General features: G+C 42.3%; 5 protein-coding genes across 5 annotated transcripts in view; 3 read left to right on the top strand and 2 right to left on the bottom strand.

The window, feature by feature from the left end:
• asxl2 (ASXL transcriptional regulator 2) overlaps positions 1-2,901 on the bottom strand; it is an 18,764-nt gene extending 15,863 nt beyond the window's left edge. The window contains exons 1-2 of the mRNA XM_076299224.1: positions 2,737-2,901; positions 196-278 (exon numbers count right to left, since the gene is read on the bottom strand). Coding sequence (XP_076155339.1) covers positions 196-278; positions 2,737-2,793 — 140 coding nt within the window. The 5' untranslated portion in view covers positions 2,794-2,901. The remainder of the gene's footprint in view (positions 1-195; positions 279-2,736) is intronic.
• A 1,118-nt stretch (positions 2,902-4,019) lies between these two features.
• Positions 4,020-8,716, bottom strand: kif3cb (kinesin family member 3Cb). The gene is made up of 9 exons (XM_076300152.1): positions 7,463-8,716; positions 7,247-7,414; positions 7,008-7,109; positions 6,733-6,855; positions 6,375-6,493; positions 5,824-5,940; positions 5,585-5,693; positions 4,524-4,681; positions 4,020-4,140 (listed from the first exon to the last, which is right to left on the bottom strand). Exons 1-9 carry the CDS (start codon positions 8,693-8,695, stop codon positions 4,020-4,022), a joined length of 2,250 nt encoding a protein of 749 aa, XP_076156267.1. The 5' UTR covers positions 8,696-8,716.
• A 1,633-nt stretch (positions 8,717-10,349) lies between these two features.
• LOC143139329 (proton-coupled zinc antiporter SLC30A1-like) lies at positions 10,350-13,208 on the top strand. The gene is made up of 2 exons (XM_076299935.1): positions 10,350-11,007; positions 11,171-13,208. The coding sequence occupies exons 1-2, from the start codon at positions 10,443-10,445 to the stop codon at positions 12,037-12,039; spliced, it is 1,434 nt and encodes a 477-aa protein (XP_076156050.1). The 5' UTR covers positions 10,350-10,442; the 3' UTR covers positions 12,040-13,208.
• A 1,175-nt stretch (positions 13,209-14,383) lies between these two features.
• rmnd1 (required for meiotic nuclear division 1 homolog) lies at positions 14,384-18,339 on the top strand. Its single transcript, XM_076299936.1, has 12 exons — positions 14,384-14,508; positions 14,904-15,338; positions 15,468-15,576; positions 15,673-15,748; positions 15,985-16,024; positions 16,159-16,259; positions 16,642-16,748; positions 16,856-16,920; positions 17,031-17,107; positions 17,221-17,341; positions 17,543-17,659; positions 18,040-18,339. Exons 2-12 carry the CDS (start codon positions 14,910-14,912, stop codon positions 18,070-18,072), a joined length of 1,275 nt encoding a protein of 424 aa, XP_076156051.1. The 5' UTR covers positions 14,384-14,508; positions 14,904-14,909; the 3' UTR covers positions 18,073-18,339.
• A 242-nt stretch (positions 18,340-18,581) lies between these two features.
• Positions 18,582-21,394, top strand: zbtb2a (zinc finger and BTB domain containing 2a). Its single transcript, XM_076299937.1, has 3 exons — positions 18,582-18,693; positions 19,620-19,813; positions 19,947-21,394. Exons 2-3 carry the CDS (start codon positions 19,641-19,643, stop codon positions 21,196-21,198), a joined length of 1,425 nt encoding a protein of 474 aa, XP_076156052.1. The 5' UTR covers positions 18,582-18,693; positions 19,620-19,640; the 3' UTR covers positions 21,199-21,394.
• Positions 21,395-22,473: the final 1,079 nt, after the last annotated feature.

Raw genomic sequence — 22,473 nt, forward strand, 5'->3', positions numbered from 1 at the left:
GAGGGTGACCCATCTACTTCCTGTCTAGGGAATTAAGATCAAACTCAAAGAAAAGGAAGGAAAAACAAAGTATGTGATGCACAAGGGGCATGCATCTAAAGATCACAGCGGCCTCATAATAACCACAAAGGTACTGATGAGGGAAACTCTGAGATGGAGTTCAGCAGGAGTTGGGGCAGCGCAACCGCGTCTCACCTGATCTCCTTCAGACGCTCCTTCTGGATGACCTGGAGGATCTCCTTGTGGCTCATGGGAGTGTTGGGGTACTTTTCCAACACCTGGAGAGGGAAACAAAAGATTATAGAAAACTCCTGACAGTCTGAAAACACTGAGACTGACTGCATCCACTCACACTAGCTGACACAATAAAGAGTTAGGCTACTGGGGGACTTTAAGGGCCAAGCCATCTGGTCACTTCTTACTGACTAGGGCTGGGAATCATAGAGTAACTCAAAAATAGATACCGTCACAATACTTTGCTCACAGTAACATTTATATCACAATACAGCGATTCAGCAATATTCAATAGACCCTACATCATAAAAGGTTAATCGATGACACATCAAGATATCTGTGTAAATGAAGAAGAAAAGGGCAAAAGGCTGGAATTATGTACATAACTGAATTTAAAACTGTTCAAAGTGCATAAACTTTTAACTTAGTGCCTCTTAAAAATATAAAAAATAATGTGACAGTGTGTAGGATTACCCTCATTAATTTCATAAGAGTCACCTTGAGGATACATGAAGCAGTGACTCTGTTAAGTCAAACTAACGGATGAGTCCGTTTATAATATACATTTTAGTTAAAATATCAATAGTTTCCACCAGTTTATCGATAATTTATTGCTAAATGAAGTTAAACAACATATTTCCAAACCATATCCCTGAGAGGAGTTCTGAGCATTATGGCTTTGGCATCCTATGAGTGACCCAAACAGCGTGCTACATGTTCGCCTGGATTTTCCTATTGAATCATCACATCTTCCCATTAAAACAGCCAACTCAGTTCTGGCTATTCGCTTTATTGAAGCTTACTTGAGTGTGTGTGCATGTTTGCATGAGTGTGTGTGTGCATGTGTGTGTGGGTATGTGTAACTGTTCAACTATTGTGTCTGTATGTTACACCAGACAGCAGAATCGACTGGCTGCGGTAAGATAGGCTGCTGGCAGTAATTTTGTGCTTGGATGAAGTCACCTAATGAATCATCTGTCATCAATCTTGCCAGCTCAGCTGTGTAGTGTGTGTGTGTGTGTGCTGTGACATCACCTACTTAAGTATGACTCATTTCCTTTGAGGTATAACAGTGTGTGTGGAGAAACTGTGATACAACTGCAAAACGTCTTGATAAGTAAGCTCATTTATTGAAAACAACTTTCAGATAACATGCTCAATCAAATAAACAAACCAATGTCCAAAAAACGTAATCAAAATATTCGGCTTGTCTTTGACATCTAAGAGCAACAGGTTGGCATTGTCCCACAATATTTTTTAGATTAGGCAATGTTTACCTTAAAATTAAACAGAAACCATCAAGGCTCTTGCAGAAAATCGTAGCCCTACCTGTCCTTACAACAATACCGCATTTCGACCAGCTTTCAAGGCTGTGATAACAACTTAACTTTCGAAGGTATGAAATAGACAGTTATTTTAAGAAAGACAGTAATTCCAGGTAAGTGAAACCTAGGCCTTCATGTTGAAGACTAGCACGAATATTTACAAAGATGAATACTGCACTAACAATCACTATCAATAAGTCACTTTGAAACCATGTGTCTGCCTGCCCTCCACCCCTCTTTCCAGAGACGTCAAGTGCTGAGACGGCATGACGATGCGACATCTAAATAATATTTCACAACATTATTGTGTCGCAAGACAACATGCACGTGCTAAAATAACATAAGTGTTGTTAGCAATAAAAACGTGTGGAAAGCTTAGGTAACATGATCTTACTTTTGATTTACCTTTTATTTACGACATGATTATAAGCAAAGTGCCCTGCTTTCTGCCAGACGTGTCATTATTTTTACCCACATGTTGTCATTGTATGTACAACACGATTAAATGAGCGTGGTTGTGTTTCTACACAAACTAGCACAGACAGCAATGTTATCATCAAGTTGGCTGGCTGGAGCCGTTTTGACAGCTAGCTCGTTAGCAGCTTAGCATTTTACGTTAATGATAACTACCTAGCCATAACAGTAATACGGTCTGTACACCATTAATTCCGGCAACAGAGTATCACTGGTTCCCAGTATAGCATTGCCAAGTAACAAACAGACGTGTAACTTGCGTAAAATTTGGTCTGCCAAATGGTTTCGCATCTCATATTAGCTAAACCAGCTAGCCAAGCTTAGTTAGCTATCTCAGCTAGCCTGCTTACTTGTTCGTTGAGGACGTCATGCGCTTAGCTATGCTAACTAATACCTGCTAGGCTAGCTAATACGTCTGGTGCTGTCGTTAGCAAACGGGGGGGAGACAGTTTGTATGGAAAAGTTCATGGCCATAACTGATAAAGCAAGTAAAATAAACAGGTTCCGTCGAATAAGTGTCACCACCATATCACGGAACCTATTTCCAACCAACTTCAATGGTTCAGACAACAAACAGGCCTTGCGTTTCATGCGCAATAGACCATCTACACTAGCGGGTCATGAACTCATAAACACCGTTGTACAAGTGGGAGCGCAGGGAGACAACAATCAAAACAAACGCGTCGTATCGTTGTAGTTTTACCGTTTTAGCTGCTTCTGCCCATGTCCGCCCCTTCTTCTTCCTCTGTTTCTCCCTCATGTTTTCGGTCGGTGCGGAGTGTCGACCGATTATAAGTGTGTCTTGCTGTTTGAGTGGAAATGTTGCTTTAGTTACCGTGCAAGAGCCACCATTTCTGCCATATTGGGTTTTTACTGTACAACGCTAGTCATGTGACTGACCCCTAAGGAAACGTCATCTTACTGTATAACAACAGTGATCCTAGGTGGGTATGTTTTGTCCTCTTGTGGGCCAGTTGACATAAAATGAGATGTCCTCATCACGGCGAAATAAAGAATAGTTAGTAGGCTAAAGAGCAGCAGTACTGTTGAGATATTTTTTTTTCAACTCCAGTATTGATTTTGATAAGAGCAATGTGTAACAATAAATAGCAAAGCAGACCTTTTTCTGGAAAAAGCTGTACAGACAGACAAGAACACTGTAGACCATACTTAATTGCAGTTAAATGCAATACGGATGTGAATCAGTTATCACTCTTAATATATATTTTTAAACACACTCTGCTATAATGAAATGAGAACATGAGATGCAGGAAAATGAAGATGCTTCTGTCACAGACCATCACTCATGCTGGTTTCCAATCTGTTGCTGGACTCTACATCCTGGCTTGTCTTTCTTTCCTGCTGTAGAGGTCAGTACTGATTTTGTTTTTCAAGTACTGTTCGACAGCTGACACAAAGCAGTGACATGCAAATTGACATTTGGCACATATTTCTATAAACCATTAACACAGAGACCAGTTTGGACATTATTTTCTATTTCTTTCTAGTTAACATTGTAACGTAGATACACAATGCATCCCCAATTCACAGGGAAAGAAGAAAACCATTTAAATGCTTTGGCCCACATAAACACACATCAGGCCACAATAAAGCTGTTTACCAAAGCTCTCACCCACTGAGTTATAATTCGACATTGCACCGTTTACAAAGGCTGCTGATCATTTTCCATATCTAATTTTATGCATAATGGTTTAAAGCCATTCAGACACCCTTGTGCTTTTCAAGTATCGAAAGCTTCTAAAAATTTTGTTTACAAAGCTGCAGAGGCAAAAAATGCTCAGTTTTAAATAATACAAAATAATATAAATGCTTGGATTGAAATAATAAAAAATAACACTAACAGTAAATGCAAAGCTATTTTAGCCTGTCTTGCTTCCTTTCTCCCTGGCAATGGAGAGGAAGCAGATTATGTGTTTGGAATGAAGGGATGCATACAGGCAGGGAGTCCATCCATAGATGATTCAGTTAGGTCTCTTTCTCAGCAGGAAGGGTGGACCCACAGGCACCCTGAGAACCTGAACAGCGAGGGGACCCAGGAGCCAGCCAGCAGGCCGAGGAGGTCGAGGGCATGCAAGGTGCCTGATTCCTGAGGAGAGAACAGACAACCAAAAAGATGGGTGGGGGATTTCAAGATGCAGGGCCATGAGCTCCAAGCTCACCATGAGATGGTGTTTCTAAGCAGTTCCTCTACATGTTTCACTCTCGCTTTTGATGGTGAAACACCTGCATGCACAGTAGTCTACATTCCTTTCACGCCGCCTGTCCTTATCCAGTCTAAGTAAATATAACATTATGGGTGAGCCCCAAAACTATTGTAATTGTCCAAACAAGACTCCTCAAGAGAATTCTTCATATCTGTTGCCTGTGAACACATCTTTAAAGATTTGAAAACATGACCTTGTGAATAACACTATTCCCCCTCCCTTTTCTGGACAGAACCAAAACACAGAAGAAGCTCCGGCGTCTCACCAGGATTGTGATTTTCTGACTCGAGTTGCAGTGCCTCTCCTTCGAAGGTGGACAAAGTCAGGCAGTTGGTCTCTGCTGATCAGATCGGTCCCGTTTAAGTTCAGGTGAAACATAGCTGGTGGAGTCATGTCCAGCTCCAGCAGCATGATGTTCTCTGCCTATAAGATCACACAATAGGCCTGTTCAATATCATTGACAGTTGCAGTAGTAATTCCTAGCTAAGGTCCTCTTTGTACTGTAGCTTGAATGTTGTGTTGTTCTACTTCTGTAAGTCGCTTTGGATAAAAATGTCTGCTAAATGTAAATGTAAATATACTGTATGTTCAGGATCCACAGGATAACATTTTGACACATTTTTAAAAAAGACCTCATCAGAATGTAACACAATGTAGATATTATACCTTAAAATAATGTCCTCAAACTCATGTTGATGATACACAGACTTATGGGCCTTTTTCACAGTTAACATAAAATATATACGGCAGGCCCAGGTGTTACTAATGACATTAATTAAGGTTCTGATTCTACTACTCTTAAATTGAACAGAGACTCCATTAACGTAATTATTTACACCTGTGCTTGCCCTGCTACAGTATTTCATTTCAAAATGGCTGCTCTGAAAAAGGTCTTAAGCGCTCCACAAATAGGTGCCAACATTAGTACCCTGTCACTTGACATGCACATCTGCACTGACATTTTTAACTGGCAAGCATTGGATAAACAATGGATTTTATTGAGCAGCGCCAACCAAATAGAACTGAATGGTAATCTACACGGTGGCAACAGCAGAGTTTGACGCTGGTGTACGGAATTGCATTGAAAACAATGGAATCTAATGTAACCGAACGATGAAAGCGGAATGCACCGCGGACTCATATCAGCATATATGTACAGAGCACTTTAGGCAGAATTGTGTATCTGTCAATATATGAAGGGCCAGAACGCCTGGTATTGCACCAAAGCTTTGTTGTTTTGTCACCCTTTGTCCTTAGCACTAAATGGGTAAAATGGATAAAAATGGGAATTATAACATTGTGTTAATGTAATGAGGTTCCACCAACCCTATATCTGGGAGGCGCTCCTGTGGCTGCTGCACACTGGGCGTATTGACTGATGGGCCGCTTGTACCCCACCACAGATGCTGGTCTTCGCTTAACACGACAGCGGTGGCTACAACACAACAGCAGTAAGTTGCAATTAGGAATCAGGAATCATCATGTGGAAAATATTTTTTTTATGAACATGCTCACAAATTCTAACATGAGTAGCATATAGTCATGTAATAACTGTTTCTCATTACGTCTCTGAGGGAATAAGGGGAAGCATCTTCCACTGGTCCTCTTCACTGTCATAATGCAGTCTGTTCATCATTTTGTTCTTCTCCTCAGGAGGGATGAAATTTTCTATTATCAAATTCCTGGATCCACAAATAACAGACATTATTGGCATATGGTTCATTACCACCTTTCTTGACACAGTGATCAATGTTGGATGTTTTCCATACAGACTCAAAGTCTAATGCCAATGATGATTCAGATGGGACTTACAATTCACCTGTGTTTGTGCATGTGTGTTTAAGTGTGAGTGTGTATGTGAGTGTGTATGAGTATTATCATCATGCTAGAGGTTGTACATGTACAATTATATGTCTTCTTGTGACAAAGCTAAATTCTAGTCTTTATTTAATGCCAGAACATGATTCTAATATGTCTAAAGTGATTATTTTACTTGTGATTATTTTACTTGTCTGTGCATTGCATTTTGAAATTATATGTGCATGCACATAGTCCCATAAAAAGGGGGAAAAAGAAAGAGTGCATTGGATGACAAGTAGTAAAAGTTAGTGCTTACTTAAACTTCATCTCCCTGATCAGTTCGTGTTGTGTTTGTTCCAGCTCCTGTCTTGTAGCCACATGCTCATCAATGATATCTCCAATTTCAGTCTTCACCAGCTGCAACCTTGTATACAACTGTATGCGAAATAACCGACAGACATAAAGCATTAGCCCAAAATGGATAGAATTCAGTTCTTTCAAGGCCTTCACTGGGCTCAAGAGGAGACTGTTATTACCTCATAGACTGATGACAGGTAGTTTATGGAATATTTTTTAATATGGTTATGGTACTGTAACTTAGCAGGTGCTTTTGTCCAAAGCGACTTATAGAATATGACAGTTTTTTTGTTTAATATCATAATTTCCTTCTCCACCTTTTTCAGTTTCTTGGTCTTAAGTTCAACCTCTTGCTGCAGAGTTGTGAAGGTTTCCATCAGCTCCACTGTTTCCTCATCCTGCTCAAACATCTGCTGTTGCATCTCCCTCTCCTGTCTCATCTGCCCCGATGAGGACACAAAAGAACACAGGGAGTGTGAGATGGAGGGAGGAAGGGAAGGAGGGAGGGCAAGAGTGACTCAGTCAGTCAATAAAACCTGCGTCATCAGCCATTTCAGCACCAATGTAACAAGCGTACAGCCTAGTTTCTTACCTGCTCTGTAATTTCTTGCCTTTTCAGTTCCAACATTTTCTGTTGCTCATTAGTGTGGTCCACAATATTCTTACCACCGACCAACAGCTTGCTTTCCATAGACTGGAGGAAAATAGAAAATAAGGTTGGGATAAACAGATTTCACTGATGGAGAAAAACTAACAACCAAACTTCTAACGCCTCACCCACAGGATTCATGAAATGTTTGGACTATGAATCCACATACCCAATTCTCTCACCTTATATTTCTCTATGATGAGTTCCATGGCCTCTTGCTCTTTCTGTAGCTCCTCTACAGTCTTCTCATTCTCTTCAGGAAGCCGGAACATCTCTAAGTTCCCATTTACACTTTTCCTGTACTTGAGTTTTTCCGCTTTCCTCTCCGTCTCATCTCCATCCCTCTCCTCCTGTACGGTCTCCACCACGTCCACGTAACCCCCTTGCGGCTTTTCCACCTCCCCGCTGCTCAGGCTTCTCTTCATCCTCATGCTGTCTCTCCTCTTCCTCCTCCTCACTTTAGCCAGCATCCCTCGCTCTTCAAGTTGTGCTTTCAGACGGGCAATCTCCTCCTGGAACTCCCTGAGCAGGGCCTCTTTGGGGTCCTCATTTATGTGCGGCTTGTTCTTGATGTTCTTGGCCCGGTTGGCGTACCGCAGGGTTGTGATGGTCTCCTCGTAGTTACAGGATGCGGGGCCAATGGTGGCCACCATTACTGTTTTGGAGTTGCCCCCGAGAGAGTCCTGCAGCAGCCGTGTGAGTTTGGAGTCTCTGTATGGGACATGGGTGCTTGTGCCATCCACCAGGGCTGATATGACATTGCCCAGAGCAGACAGGGACAGGTTGATCTTTGCAGCTTCCTTGAAGCGCTTTCCTTTGGCCCCGGTCTTACTTTGACGCTCGCTGCCTGCCAGATCCACCATGTTAAGTTTTCCTACACGGATGTGATCTTCACCATCCAAGCCTGTCTCACTGCATTCGATGGTGACAATGAAGATGGCGTGTGACCGAGAACTGCGCTCATTCATCTTAGTGAAACCTACAGACCGAGATTGATTCCCTAAGTCCATCACATGTTCAATTTCTTGTATGCTTTTGGTCACTACTGACAAGAGGTCTTTCACATACACCCCAGAATCAGGATTCTCTTTGAGTTCAAGTTTCTTGTTGTTGTCTTTGCACAACAGGTCCCGGATCTCTTCCTGATAAATTTCTATGTAGGAGACACGCACTAGATACCGTTGGTTTTGAGATCTGGATATGTGTGTGAAAATGTGATGAAATGAATTTGGAATGACTCCACGCTTTTCAGGCTCTGGCGAACCCTGCATTGTGTATGTTTTACCTGTCCCCGTCTGTCCATAGGCAAATATAGTTCCATTGAAACCAAGAAGAACCGAGTCCACAAGGGGTTTACATGTGTAGTCATACAGGTCAATTTGGGAGGAGGCCGTGTCATACACCGCATCGAATGTAAATGTTTTCATGATTGCACCGGGCTGCGCCCTCGGATTACGCACCCTAAGCTGTCCCAAATTGACATCTACCTCCACTATTTTCTCATGATTCATCGCCTCCTCTTTCTTTTGCATGGGGCGGCATCGAACTACCACCTTCACCGTTTCGCTGTTCTTAGCCATAGACATCCTCCGCAATCGAATCATAACGTTATCTGAACTCTTCCGCGACATGTCAAAATAGTATCCTATCACAATTCGCACAATAATATGATACCTCTGAGTCCGGCTTCCTCGCTGTCTTTAAGGAGATGTTAGATGCATTTCCCCAAAAATATTTTATGTTCAAGGGCGATGGTCTCCTCTGTGGCATGGTATCTTCGCTTATATTCCAGTGTGAACTGATGAAGGATTCTTGAGCATTTTGATTCTTGATGCTAATATCTTCAGCTGCCACGGTTATAATTGATAAGGAATATGGTACAATGAAAAGGATGCTACAGGAAGGACCCAACGCTGACAGCCCAGCCCACCTCTGTACCTCCGTGGTCCCCCTTGCTCCGCAGACAATGGATAGGCTGTGAGGCGTCTCATAGCCCACGCCCTAGGAATACTGCTATAATAAATCTAATGGAACCGTCATGTGAGATTAGCCTTTTGTAGCCTAGGCTACCCTTTGCATGTGTATTTTTGTCTATGAATTAGGCTCGCTATATGTAGACAAATAAGGGCATCCATGCGGATAGAGCAATATTGCAACTAATAGCTATATAAGCTATTAGTGCTAATAAGCGTGCTACTTTGGTATAATTTGTTCAACACCTTGATAGCAAGATATTTCAGATTTCCATTGCATTTATAATTCAGTTTAGGCTACAGCCATAATACTTAATTGGCTAAACTAGTTTAACACACTGCATGCAATGCTATTGGGTGTGTCATGGACGTGATGGTTTGGGTCCAATTGGCCTAGTAATAGGCTGGGTCTGTTGCTATTTCATACAAGTAATGGGACTGGCATTTGATAATCTGAATTTAGTCAGGCCATATGGAGTAAAGTTTATCGTTCTTTCACCTCAGCAGCACATTTGCTAGTTCAGTGTTTCATCCACTTGAGCTCATATAAAATAGGCCTATGTTATACCCACACAAAGAAAGCTGTGAGTAGGAATGCTTGTTCTCAGACCAGAAAATGAATCAAAAGGCTGTGTAATTTATTTTGAATTTATTTTGAATTTTATTTATTTAGACTTTCGACTTGCCAAATATCTATAGCAGTCCACCTCTTTGTTGTTGACTAATCACTCGTGATGAGTTTCTGAATTTTAGCCTAGGCCTACTGTCAATTTTAGACCAAAAATGTTAATTAGGCCAACGACTAATAAACAGGCAACATATTTTGAAACGTTTTGCTTAAACAAGTCACTATTTACAAGCTTCTTTTCGTTTATCTCTTTTTTACGTCAACAATAGCATATAGGCCTAGGCCTACATAGGCTATTACATTTACAAACAATTGCTTACTGATATCATAGGAGCCCAAGCTGTCCATAAAGTTACGCAATCTTTGACCAATAGAAATCCAGGAGGGTGTTTCTCGTGCTCCGTGTGTAGAACTTCATCGGATCCGAGTGCAAACTGCGACTTCTATCCCTGAACTCAATGAACTAGGACAACAACGTCTGAGTGGCATTGACTAATGCGTGTGTTTATTTGGTTGTGCCATAACTTTTAATATTGGCGTATTTCGTGTAATTTAGAAGAAAAATAGGTTGAAGAACTGCTGCGTCGTTTGAATGGCATGATTGTCAGTCTCGCGAGTTGCCAATAGCGACCGGATAGTTTACTTCTTACCACATCGTCTGTTTCCAAAGCTTAAAGCGAAAATCTATCCTTACCACCAATAACAACTTGCCAGGGTAAATTAGCTCGTTTTGAGGTTAAGTTTAGTTGCTGTCACAGGCCTATTTTCTGGTTTGAAATGGCATGGGAACCTAAACGCCGGCGGCTACTGTGCATGCTGTCGCTAACTTTTGGGTTTTTTATTGTCGAAGTTGTGGTCAGTCGAATGACAGCATCTCTTGCCATGCTTTCGGACTCGTTTCACATGCTTTCGGATGTGATAGCTTTAGCTGTGGCCCTGATATCGGTGCGCTTTGCAGAAATGACACAGTCCACTGCTACGAATACTTACGGCTGGATCAGGGCTGAAGTGATGGGAGCTTTGGTTAATGCGGTGTTCCTGACAGCTCTGTGTTTTACTATCCTGTTGGAGGCTGTGGAGCGCTACACAGTCCCTCATGAAATCGAAAATCCTCGGGCTGTCATCTGGGTCGGTGCCGCTGGTCTTCTTGTCAACCTGTTGGGTCTTTTTCTGTTTCACGAACACGCTGGACATGGGCACTCTCACTCTCATTCCCATTCTCACCGGACCAAGACGAACAAAGTATCAGAAAAATCCAGTAACACAAAATCCAGGCTGGATGGGTCATCAGAAGACCTGTCCTGTAATCTAGTGGTGAACCCCGGCAGCGAGAAGAAAAGTGGTTAGTAGTTTTGACAATTAAATAACCCAGCCAGTTTGTTACTTAATATTAGCCTACATGTCTGCTTTTGATTGTTAACTTCCTTAAGATATAGCCTAGCTACAGATTTTTTTAAAAACTTTAACATTTGATAAAATCTGTTATGTTTTTTCTTTCTTTGTAGCTGACATGCTCTGCAATGAGGAAGTAGAGGTGCGTCTTAATGGTGGGGTGCATCTGGAGGACCTTGAGGCCACTCAGGACTCTGCCTCTCAGCTCAATATGCGTGGTGTCTTCCTTCACGTGCTCGGTGATGCTCTGGGCTCTGTCATTGTGGTGGTAAATGCCCTTATCTTCACCTATGTGTGGCAGTCATGTCCTTCGAAAGGCCCTTGCAATAACCCCTGCTTCAGCCAACACTGCCCGCATCTGATGCCCCTTAACGGGACCTCTGACTCAGAGGTGCCCTCTGCTGGACCCTGCTGGGTGCTGTACCTTGACCCCACCCTGTGCGTGCTGATGGTGTTTATCCTGTTGTACACCACCTTTCCGCTGCTCCGGGAGTCAGCACTCATTCTGCTGCAGACGGTGCCCAAGGAGGTGGACGTGCGGTGTCTGCGCCAGCGTCTGCGCAGCCTGGAGGGTGTGCTGGCCGTGCACGAGCTGCACGTCTGGCAGCTGGCCGGCAGCCGCATCATCGCCACGGCTCACATCAAGTGCCATGACCCCGATGCGTACATGGACATCGCCAAGCGCATCAAGGGCATGTTCCATGACGAGGGAATCCACGCCACCACCATCCAGCCTGAATTTGGGGGTGCCGCCGCAGCAGAATCCGGTGATGCCTTGTGTGAGCTCCCATGCCGCATCCAGTGCGCCCCAAAGCAGTGCTGTGGGACTGGAACCATCATCGCGTCTGCAGGGTCCCCCACTTCCCGACGAACCTCAGACTCACAAGTCCAGTACCAATCCCACACTGGGACAGCAGTGACTTACACAGAGGGGCAGGGGGCTGAGGTCAAGTTGCAGAGAGACGTAGAGTCTGCTGTGTGAAACCACTGAGATGGACCTTCACATTGATTTTTAGACTCATACATGCTAAGTACAGATATGCTTCTTTTCTTTCTTATTTTGGTCTGTCATCCTCTCCCTGAGTATCAGATGCCTATCAGCTGGGATTTTCCTCTCCGAGCCTTCAGACTTATGACTCAGACAGGCTAGAACTCATGACTGGAACAACAGGTGACGTGAATGTGCCTTCCGGGCATCATGTGAGATGACAACAAGACAAGCCATGAACTGGGCTAGATAGATGAAAGAAAACTTTTAAAGATGAATACTCTTTCAGATTATCTAGTTACAAGCTACCTCTTTGGAGTTCATAAAGCTACTGTGCACTGATGTTTCATTAACAGCAATACTGTATCTGAAATCTAGCCTTAACTGCGTGATTGCAATCTGAGAAACTTAGTGTTTAATTCATATACAGCTGGAAATGCTCTTGTTTGCTCAGATATCTTCTTCTGTTATCCTTAACATTTTTATGCAAGATACTATCTAACAATAATAAGGATTATATATTTTCTGTCAGTAATATTTTCATTTTTATTTAGTTTAAAGCAAAGTGTAAAAAAAAGCAAGTGCCCATGAAAAATCAGAATGTCATCTAACTCTATAGACCTGAAGGAAGCATAGCCTACAACCTAATATTCAGAATTTTACCTGATTCAAGATCTAAAGAATATAACTTAATTTCTTGGAAATAATTTATTATACAACACTGTGGGACAGTGTGTTTAAAGTTACATTATTTAAAGGAAAACTATGCCACCATTTTGAGATTTATTTTTATGAGCAACTACTTTTGGTATTACCTTCAAATGAATCTTAATGATGATCATTATTCGTAGGCTATGCACTGTGTAGTTTCATTGTAGGTTGTTCTGGTGAGAACATGCACTAAAATGTAAGACAAGCCTTCACAGCCAATGCCAATGACCAGAAGGCACCAGCTCACCAGAAGGCACAAGTTAGCATGTTAGTGAGCTTTTATCAGTGCCAACTGGGCAGTCTGAGATGTTTGCAAAGTTTTTGCCTGCTTTTTAGATGAGTGGCTTGTCAGTTTTAGACCAAAATTCCATAATGATGCTTTAAGTCAGTTACCCACACCAAGAGTTTTCTCTTGGCAATTATGTGTAATCATTAAAAAAAATCACCATTGATTTATTTTTATAGTTTGAGTTGTTTATAAGTTCCTTTTAAATGTGAATGACTTTACAAGGACTAGTTTGCTAATTAAGAATGTTTTAATGAGTTGAGAAGTCAAATCTACGTCCGAAAACAGTTTGTTAGAACAGTTGCAATCTCTCCAGCCTTTTTACTTTATATTTGCTTTTGCTGAACAATAAAGAGATTTTATTTCATCGGAGTAATCTTGTAAGTGCAGAGAAGATTCAAGGCTGGCATGTATTGGTCTGGTCAGTGGTGTATTTTACAGCTGAGCAAACAAAGTGTTTTTTTTCTCCTTTTTTTTCACAGATGGACCTTGAGACCAGCACCATGTATTACTGTTTACACAGTTACCGAGTATATCCACTCAACAGTGTGATCACTATTACCGGCTGTGTCTCAATCTCTGTCCTGATTCATCTGCAGCCTTGCTGTGCTAGCATATGAGTGGCTGGATGCAATCAGTTGTGACATTTAGAAAGAAAAGGCTGGGGATCAAGCAAGAGCAATAGGTTTACCCAGTACAGTCTGATGCAATCACTTCAGTGGTCTGTAGCGCTCTGTGTGCTAAAACAATGGAGAAAGGCTTTCATTCAATCTACTTAAGTCCACAGTCCTCCAACCTCTCTGGGCCACAGTAGCCTCATATATTGCTCATAGTTAGACAGCAATAATTGTTTGTCACTGTTTAGTTATGTTTGTATAAACAGTGTTTTTGATATAGTGTTTCTAAACTTTTGAAAGCAAATGGGAACTTGATTAAACTCAGGAGGAGTTTATGTCTATGATTACTTCCCATTCTCAATGAATATCTCTTATCAATCGAATGTGAATAGGTACCCCACAGCCTAGAAAAAGGGATCTTTGAATAATCTTTGAATAATGCAATAATGGTGCTATGGTTGCAATGTAAAATAAATGTATTTTCATTGCATTAACCTATGAGCCAACAGAAAAACTAGATATCAAATGTGCAGTAGCCTATACTTCTCGGAGAACGGCTGTACAATAATGCAGAGCTGTATATCTTCGGTTCTGCAATAATAGATCAACTCTGCCACGCCGTGGTAAAAATGGCACATTCACAAAGATACAGCACCTCGCCTTCTCTCTCCGATACAGTAGGCGGCGGTATGAACCTTCCAGTTGGTAAAAAGAAAGAGAAAAACTAAATTGTTGGTGCTGTCTGGATGGATGCTGGTGTTGTAAACTGTCATTTATGCAGTTGAACCTGGCATTAATGCAGTCCATGAAGTATCACAACAGTTTACAGTGTCCTGAGGTGTTAGCCAGGTATGTCGCTCAGTCTGCATATGTTGGCAGCATTAGACACAACACTGACAGTTGTTTGCAGATGAATGAATGTTGGCAACTGACCTGACCTAGCTGGTCTGGCTAGCCATGTTGACGTTAGCCAATCAGACTGTTACCTTACTAACGTTATGTTATTTTAGTGTTTTCTTGTACTTCCTGGTTATCCATGTGTTCGGCTTCCAAAAAGGAGGGTTAGCCCCAAATTAATATTGTCTTTGACGACATGCTTTGCATTTCAGACTCGAAGCATGTAAGGTAGTTTAGCTAAAACAAGTCAAGGTCAGTTTACTGTGAACCAACCAGACAGACAGTCTTACTACGTACCGAGCACATTACCCTTTTCATAACGCTACCCTTTATTCGTCAACTTGCAGGTAGTGATGTCTGCTCGGTTTCTATGGACGTTTTTTACGCCTGTGGGCAGGAGAGGTTTGTGTACTCGTGCTCCAATTAGTTGGGGGACGTCACAACATATTCCTTGTGTTCGGCGCGAGACTACGCCGTACCCAGGATTGCCTAAATGCACCCGCCCCCTCTACGTACGCAATTACAGCCCATTTGGGACTACTGCACTTCAGACGTATGGATCGGTACTACAACCTCTGTTCTGCAAGGATAACATAAGCCACAGACCTTCAAAGTTGTCAGAAGAACCATGGAGGGCATGTCTGATGCAGATGCGTTTCAGATCAACTATTGCCACCAAATCGGTGCTGAAACAGGGAGGCCTGCCTGCTAAACGGACCGTCAAAGGTGCAAGAACGAAACAGCCTTCCAGAGTAAATCAACCATTGCCAGAAGAAGACCCGGTAGGACTCCACTTCTGCAGCGATTCTAAGCATTGCTCTGTAGTATTACCTCTTTTGAAAACCAACCACACTTGCATATATTGGTTGTACGTTTTACTGTCTGTCTGTGCCCTGATCATTTTCTTACAGGATGTAATGCAGTGCATTGCTTTTGCAACAGCGGACCAGTACCATTTGCCCACTCTCTGCCACGACTTAATAGCCAATGGTTTCTATGAAATTACAGATCTGCCAAGAGGTTGGTGTGTTAAAACACTTGACAATGTCATGTTTAACAACAGAGAAAATAGTTTTGGAGAGAGACTGAAATTAATTTAACATGTACTTACTTCAGATGCCTCCAATGTGCTGGTGATTGGAACGGACAACATATTGAAAGCTAATGACCATGCGATGATGTTCTTCTTCAGGTACAATAATAATTGTATGTACTTACATGTTGATAACAACCAAGGGTATCCATCATTACAATTTAACTTCCCATTACTATGACCAGGAACTGTCACTGCATGCTTCCACACAGTGTGGTCAAAACTTAAATTCAACTTATCAACAACAACAAAAAAACATAGCACTTGCATAGAGAATGGGGGAGTCCCATACAAGAAAATCTGGTATGAAAGTAACTGTTTATTTTGTTTTGTAGGGAAGGGTCTGTGGTTTTCTGGAATGTTGAGGAGAAAACTGTAAGTGTGTAACAATGTTATATATCTGAGGGTATGGGCTGCAATGTTATCAAATGAAAGTCCACCCTTGCAATGCATGCCAATACGTATAATAGTTTATAAGTTGTATCTCAAAATTGTTCTGACTTCTATAGATGAAAGCTGTGATGCGGATCTTGGAACAGCATGAAATTCAGCCATATGAGGTGGCTTTGGTTCACTGGGAAAATGAAGAGATCAACTACTCTATTGGGGAGTATGTAATATCAGTGTATCAATTAATCTATTGGATAGTATGTAATATCAGATCAACTACTCTGTTGGAGAGTATGTTATGTCAGTGTATTAACTAATCTATTGAATAGTATGTAATATCAGTGTATGAACCACTCTATTGGAGAGTATGTTATGTCAGTAATATGTAAGTAAATAGTTCAGTTCCAGTCACATTACATTATTTGTCATTTACACCACATTGTTGCACTCATGCATGGATATTTAGCAGAGAGTTTAATCCAGAGTGACACTGTACAGTTTAGTAATACACTTTCTGTGCTCCCAAGGACTCAAATACGTTTAGTGTACTTAGATCCAACCATGTTTCCTCATGTGACATGATCATATTTGCCTCATCCAAGGGGAAACTCCAAGCTTCATCGTGGGAGTTTTCACCTCAACGGTGAGATGGACTATGAGCAGTTGGTTCTGGAAAAGTTTGCCTTCTCCAATGCCCTGTCTCTATCTGGTAAGAGTTGAAAGATCCCTTGGTAATTTTTTAAATGTTCACAGATTCTCTTTGCATGGCCAACACCGGATGGGCAAATTATGTCTGACACTTCATCTCTATCCTAGTTAAGTTGGCCATATGGGAAGTCTCTTTGGACAATTTTGTGGAGTCAATCCAGTCGATCCCTGAGGTACTTTGTAGGCCAACTTGTATTGGTATTTGGTGGAAGAAAACAATAATTCATACTTTTGCAGACTTTTTTATCCTTTTCGTTTTAATCTGGGTGTTTGTTCTTCACAGATGCTGAAATCAGGCCAGAGGGTCAAACTGTCGAGGTCTGAGGTCCTGCAGAAGATTGGAGAACTTTTTGCTTTAAGGTATACGAAAGCCTTACCGTAATACCAGTCACTGAGTTAGCCTAACACAGGCCATACACTGACCAGGCAGAATCATTATTGTTTGTTTGAAATAGTTTGTTTACTCCTTGAAGGCACTGTATAAACCTAAGTTCTGACCTGCTGATCACCCCAGACTTCTACTGGGACAGAGAAAACCTTGAGCAGCTGTATGACAAAACCTGCCAGTTCCTCAGCATCAACCGTAGGGTCAAGGTAGGGTACCTGTGATGGGGGTGACTTTGTGGAAAACAAAGCACTTAGTTGAAAGTTCTTTGTTCACTGTTATATACATTACATTTAGGGCAGATTTACCAAGATTGTGAACTCAATACTAACACTTTATGATTCACACATTCATCTTGAGCTGTTGCTCTGTGTTAACTGACCTTTCTAACTGGTCCATGTTTGCTTTAGGTTGTGAATGAGAAGCTGCAGCACTGCACGGAGCTTACTGACCTGATGAGGAACCACTTGAGTGAGAAACACAGTCTGAGACTGGAGTGGATGATTGTCATCCTCATTACCATTGAGGTTAGACTTTCCTTTCTTCCAGATTCTATTGTACACAGGACCACATGTACAACATGCAGTAGTCTACCGTAGTGGAAATACAATTGTGACTGTTTGGCATACCCTACAGTTTTACGTTATGCAGTATTTAAAACGTCATACTGACTTTGGGGCGATAGTATGGCATAAACTCAATTTGATTATTGTGTAGATAAAGTTTCCAGATATGGTTGGAGGATGTACTGGTAGTGTTTTTCATCTGTTTGTTCCCTGTATTTCATCAGGATACAGGGCTTTCCCATTTTGAAAGTAAACCTGTAGAAATGAACATGTTCACCCAGATATATAAACTGTATTTAATAAACAGCTGGTGCATGACTGTTCCCATTTTTGTCTTTTAGGTGATGTTTGAACTTGCCAGAGTGATCTTCTGAAGAACACTTTGTGGCCTGGGCACAAGACTTTGTCATTTGCACAACCTTGTTTTTTTTTTGGGGGGGGGAGCTTTGGAAGAATAAATAACTAAACTATCTATTAATGTACTACATTTTTGTTTTTTTGTTTTTTAATCATTATGATGAATGAATGACATCCACAATGTTTGTTTTAACAGGTAATTAATTATCTGAGGTTTTCTCTTGTTTAGGTCTCTGTCACTACTACTAATAAAAATAAAAAACTAAGTTACAAAGTTCTGACTTAAAGCCGACAGGCTGATGTTATTCACCTTCGAAAATAATAAATACACATGTATAATAATCATGATAACACCATGGCCAAGCTAGTATGTTATTGTGAAATGGTGATTGTTATTATATAACTGGACCGTGCTTGGGAGCAGCCTGGGGCGCGCGCGCGCGAGAACAAGCGGTTTTTGAGGCGCCCTGAGCACACTCAAGACGCGCGAAAATAGTCATGTGATCACAACGTAAATGCTCCGGAAAGCCCAAACCTCCACCAGTACCTCCGTTTTACACAGGAAAAGAACAACTTGTTACAACTGCTCTGCTCTCCTGCCACAGTCATATCATCTACATTTGACGAACTATTATAAGGTATGTAGAAAATATTTAAGCAACTATTAAAACTGCACTGATAAGTGAACGCATCTCCCATTGTGAAACAAACGAGGCATGCCTCCCTTAACGTTTCCGTGCTATGTAAATTTCTTGTGTTTTGGACGTCTCTAACGTAGCTAAATAGATAACGTTTGGGTAACCTTAACTCAAACCTAATAACTTTACCAGAATGCAGTCTTGTCGCCTGACATTTCCAGTGAGTATCTGATGGTTAGTTTGGACATCATCAGTGACTTTGAATACATGACGTTAACATAATGTAACGTTACAGTGGCAACACTGTTGACGTAAACGTATGTTAACGTTAACCCTCCAGGGACATGATGTTTACATTATGTTACTTTTTAAACTTAAATTGTAACTGTGTGCCTGATGTTCTCGCAATATTTACATTCTTACAAGCTAGCCGTCCCATAGACAGTAAAATAAAGGAAAATACTGGAGTCCAGGGGGTGAACTGTAACTTACATTCGAGTGCATGGGGCTCCCTTGGACTAGGTTAGCAGAATTTAAAATGGTCCAAGTGATTCATTTACCCATCAAGACACTTCCAGAGAAGGGACAGCCCCTCTACAAGTACAGTCAGTGCATTCAGTGGAGGTGATGAAGTCCGAAAAAATCTAATTATTGCGATGAAGTCTATCGGAAGTTAGCAAGATCTGCTAGCAACATTATTAAAGCAGCCTCAACCTGTATGAAGCTACGTCAGAACATTTCCTGTGTATACAGTCGAGGTTAATAAAACGTAAATAAAAGGATTTTCCATGTGTTGAAATTAATACATACTTTATTCTCTGTATTCTCCTCAACCTCCCTTAAGTTAATGAGTACTCATTGAAGAATATTAGGTTGTTGAGTACAGACTGTTACATTTCCTGTGTGTGTGTGTGTGTTTCACTTAGTACATTTGCAGGGGTGCAAGGATGGAGCTGGCCCATCATGGTCTGGTTCTCCTACAAAGGCTGAATGCTCAAAGGGAGTTTGGCTTCCTGTGCGACTGCACCATCGTCATTGGAGATGTTTTCTTCAAAGCTCACAAAGCTGTCCTGGCTGCCTTCTCTAACTACTTCAGGATGCTTTTCATTCATCAGGACAGGTACTTTTCTGATAAGGACATAACCATTTGTGTACTGCTGACTTACAACAATTAACAACATAGATAGTTTGGAAAGGCTTTGTTAACTTGCCATGGAATGTTTAGTTATTAAGGATATTTTTCTCTCTTGAAGTGAGTGTGTACGTCTGAAGCCGGCAGACATCCACCCAGAGATCTTCAGCTACCTCCTGAACCTGATGTACACAGGGAAGCTGACCCCACAGCTTATCGACCCAATGCGACTGGAGCAGGGTGTCAAGTTCCTGCATGCTTACCCTCTTCTGCAGGAAGCCAGCCTGGACCTGCAGCCCAGCGTGCAGTCTGCTATGCTAACCAACTCCCTGTACGGCATCCAGATCTCAGAACAGCTCTCCAGTAACTCCTCGCCCCGCAAGCGAAAGCACCCCTCCTTCCTGTCCCCTGAAAATTCAGCCTGTGTTCCCAAACAGGAGCTTGGAGGTGTGGAGATGGCTGTTTGCGAGTCGCCCCAAGTGTCAGCGGAGAGGAAGGTGTCCTATAGTCCCACCGCCCCCTCTGCGTGCCCCCCACTACCATACGTGCAGGTGGGCCTGGCTCAGCGCAGCGCCTCCCGCAGAAAGCACTACACGTGCAGGCTCTGCAACAGCCTGTTCACCCAGCGCAGTCAGTTGAGGGAGCACATGGTCCTGCACTTGCAACAGGGCTCCCAGCAGGGGGAGCATGCGAGCTCACAGCCCCAGGAGCAGGAGCCGGTTGGAAATAGAAGTGGAGACGTGACGCCTGACAGCTCTCTCGCTGAGCCCGAAGCAGAGGAAGAGACGGCGCGCGCTGACAGCGATGTTGTCAACAGTGACGGGGAGTTGCCGGCCCTGGTGGTTCAGCAGGGTGGAGACTCTACACCCCCGCCCTCGGACATTGCCGATATCGACCGCCTCGAGGAAGGGTCTGCGGTGGACGCGGGTGGGGATGCCAAACGCCGGCGGTTCCAGTGCCCGACCTGCGGGCGCAAGTTCCTGCAGCGGAGCCACTGGCGCGAGCACATGTACACCCACACGGGAAAGCCTTACCGCTGCAGTGCGTGCCACAAGTCTTTCTGCCGTGCCAGTCAGGCGGCGCGCCACACCTGTCGCCTGCTCTCCCAGGACGCTTACACCATGGTGGACCCCCAGTGCCTGCTGTTGTGTGACGGGGTAGACGGCAGCCAGACAGAGGCCCTCTTCTTGCCCTCTAGCCGGCCATATAAGTGCCACTCCTGTGCCACCCCCTTCAGTAGCCCGGCTGAGGTCTTCAAACATCACTGCAGTCAGGCAGTGGCTGCGCAGGGTTTTGTACGCCCACAAGATGCAACCCAGAGCAATGGTTCAAGAGATACAAGCCCAGTACGTCCTGATGGTGATGAAAGCTGAAAGCCTTGGGTCAAAAATTATTTTGTTCTTGTGCCACAACATTAACAGGTTTTCATGTAAATTGATTTTATGTTCTCTTCATTCAACATAGTATTTAATTTTTGTATTTACATCTTTATATAGATTCTTTTTTTGTCTGAAAACTGTTAATATTTTTGATAAAGTTTGTTGATAATAAACAGATTTTTGTAAATAATATTCTATGTAACTGTGTTTGACTCTTCATCTTATATAGTGATGTGTAGCTCTATATTATGTAGCTCTAAGTTGCTCAAAAGTGCTCACCTTAGAGCAGAGCCATTCTTCATAAGCATCCACTGACTTTTATTAACCATGTTGACATAAAATAAAATTGTCTTAGCTTAGTCCTTACCATGCCCTTGTCAATTGTGTCCCAAACATGTTAGTAAATTATTATTACATTACATTTAGCAGACACTTCTTATGGCTAAATGGTTAACATAGCACATACATCTACTGTGTCATGTATGGGGGGATAAGGTCCATAAAGAAATGGCTGGGTGAGTTTGGTGTGGCCTGCACAGAGCCCTGACCTCAACCCCATCAAACCCTTTTGGGATGATTCCAATCCAGGCCTTCTCTTCCAACATCCGTGCTCAACCTCAGAAATACCCCTTTGGATGACTGGGCAAACAATCCCACAGAGACGCACTCCAAAATCTTGTGGAAAGCCTTCCCACAGGAGTGGAAGCTTTTAAAGCTTTCCTATGTCTACAGTTCGAATGGGATGTCAAATGTTCCTGTAGGTGTAGTGGGATCTAGTAGAGACATTTACCTATGACAGAGATTCTCAACATTGAGGTATGAAACCCAGGATTGGCGTTTCTAAGGCAACGGGACTACTGCTTCGCCATGCGATGTTGAATTAAAGCAGGACCTTCTATAGCACAGGATGCCTGATTCGGATAACCCCTGGGCCTGTTTTTTTGACCCATTAACTTTTTACTAGTTATGCTCACCATGCTTCAGATCTATATAATTAGGACAACACCTATTTTCTGTTTCTGCAAACCACTTGCCTCTTTTGTCCAAGTATATATATTTTTTAATTATAGGCACAAATATGCAAGGATCATTTTATTTAAATAAAACATACAGTAGTTTGAAGTTTATTAACAGCGTGGAATCTGAAAAGTTACAGGTACTGTTTTGTATAATATTTAGTTATTTGTTAATGTGTCATTTAGGATGCTTAGGTATACAATTTGTACAAATACCATATGATGGATACAATTTAGATGAGATACAAAATGA

The sequence above is a fragment of the Alosa pseudoharengus genome, unplaced genomic scaffold (assembly GCF_046254945.1).
Source record: "Alosa pseudoharengus isolate Yale_2024_CS ecotype anadromous, Long Island Sound unplaced genomic scaffold, YU_APseudo_1.1 YU_APseudo_1.1_scf_22, whole genome shotgun sequence".
NCBI classification, from domain to species: Eukaryota; Metazoa; Chordata; class Actinopteri; order Clupeiformes; family Clupeidae; genus Alosa; species Alosa pseudoharengus.

Excerpts from the sequence above, each read along its gene's own strand:
- kif3cb (XM_076300152.1), bottom strand. The coding sequence starts at position 8,695 with ATGTCGCGGAAGAGTTCAGATAACGTTATGATTCGATTGCGGAGGATG. Across the intron at positions 7,110-7,246 it reads TCATCATAGAGAAATATAAG|TCTATGGAAAGCAAGCTGTT; the intron begins GTGAGAGAATTG and ends ATTTTCCTCCAG. Across the intron at positions 4,141-4,523 it reads GTCAGAAAATCACAATCCTG|GAATCAGGCACCTTGCATGC; the intron begins GTGAGACGCCGG and ends TTCTCTCCTCAG.
- LOC143139329 (XM_076299935.1), top strand. The coding sequence starts at position 10,443 with ATGGCATGGGAACCTAAACGCCGGCGGCTACTGTGCATGCTGTCGCTA. Across the intron at positions 11,008-11,170 it reads CGGCAGCGAGAAGAAAAGTG|CTGACATGCTCTGCAATGAG; the intron begins GTTAGTAGTTTT and ends CTTTCTTTGTAG.
- rmnd1 (XM_076299936.1), top strand. The coding sequence starts at position 14,910 with ATGTCTGCTCGGTTTCTATGGACGTTTTTTACGCCTGTGGGCAGGAGA. Across the intron at positions 17,108-17,220 it reads GGAGAACTTTTTGCTTTAAG|GCACTGTATAAACCTAAGTT; the intron begins GTATACGAAAGC and ends TACTCCTTGAAG. Across the intron at positions 17,660-18,039 it reads TCATCCTCATTACCATTGAG|GTGATGTTTGAACTTGCCAG; the intron begins GTTAGACTTTCC and ends TTTGTCTTTTAG.
- zbtb2a (XM_076299937.1), top strand. The coding sequence starts at position 19,641 with ATGGAGCTGGCCCATCATGGTCTGGTTCTCCTACAAAGGCTGAATGCT. Across the intron at positions 19,814-19,946 it reads CTTTTCATTCATCAGGACAG|TGAGTGTGTACGTCTGAAGC; the intron begins GTACTTTTCTGA and ends TCTCTCTTGAAG.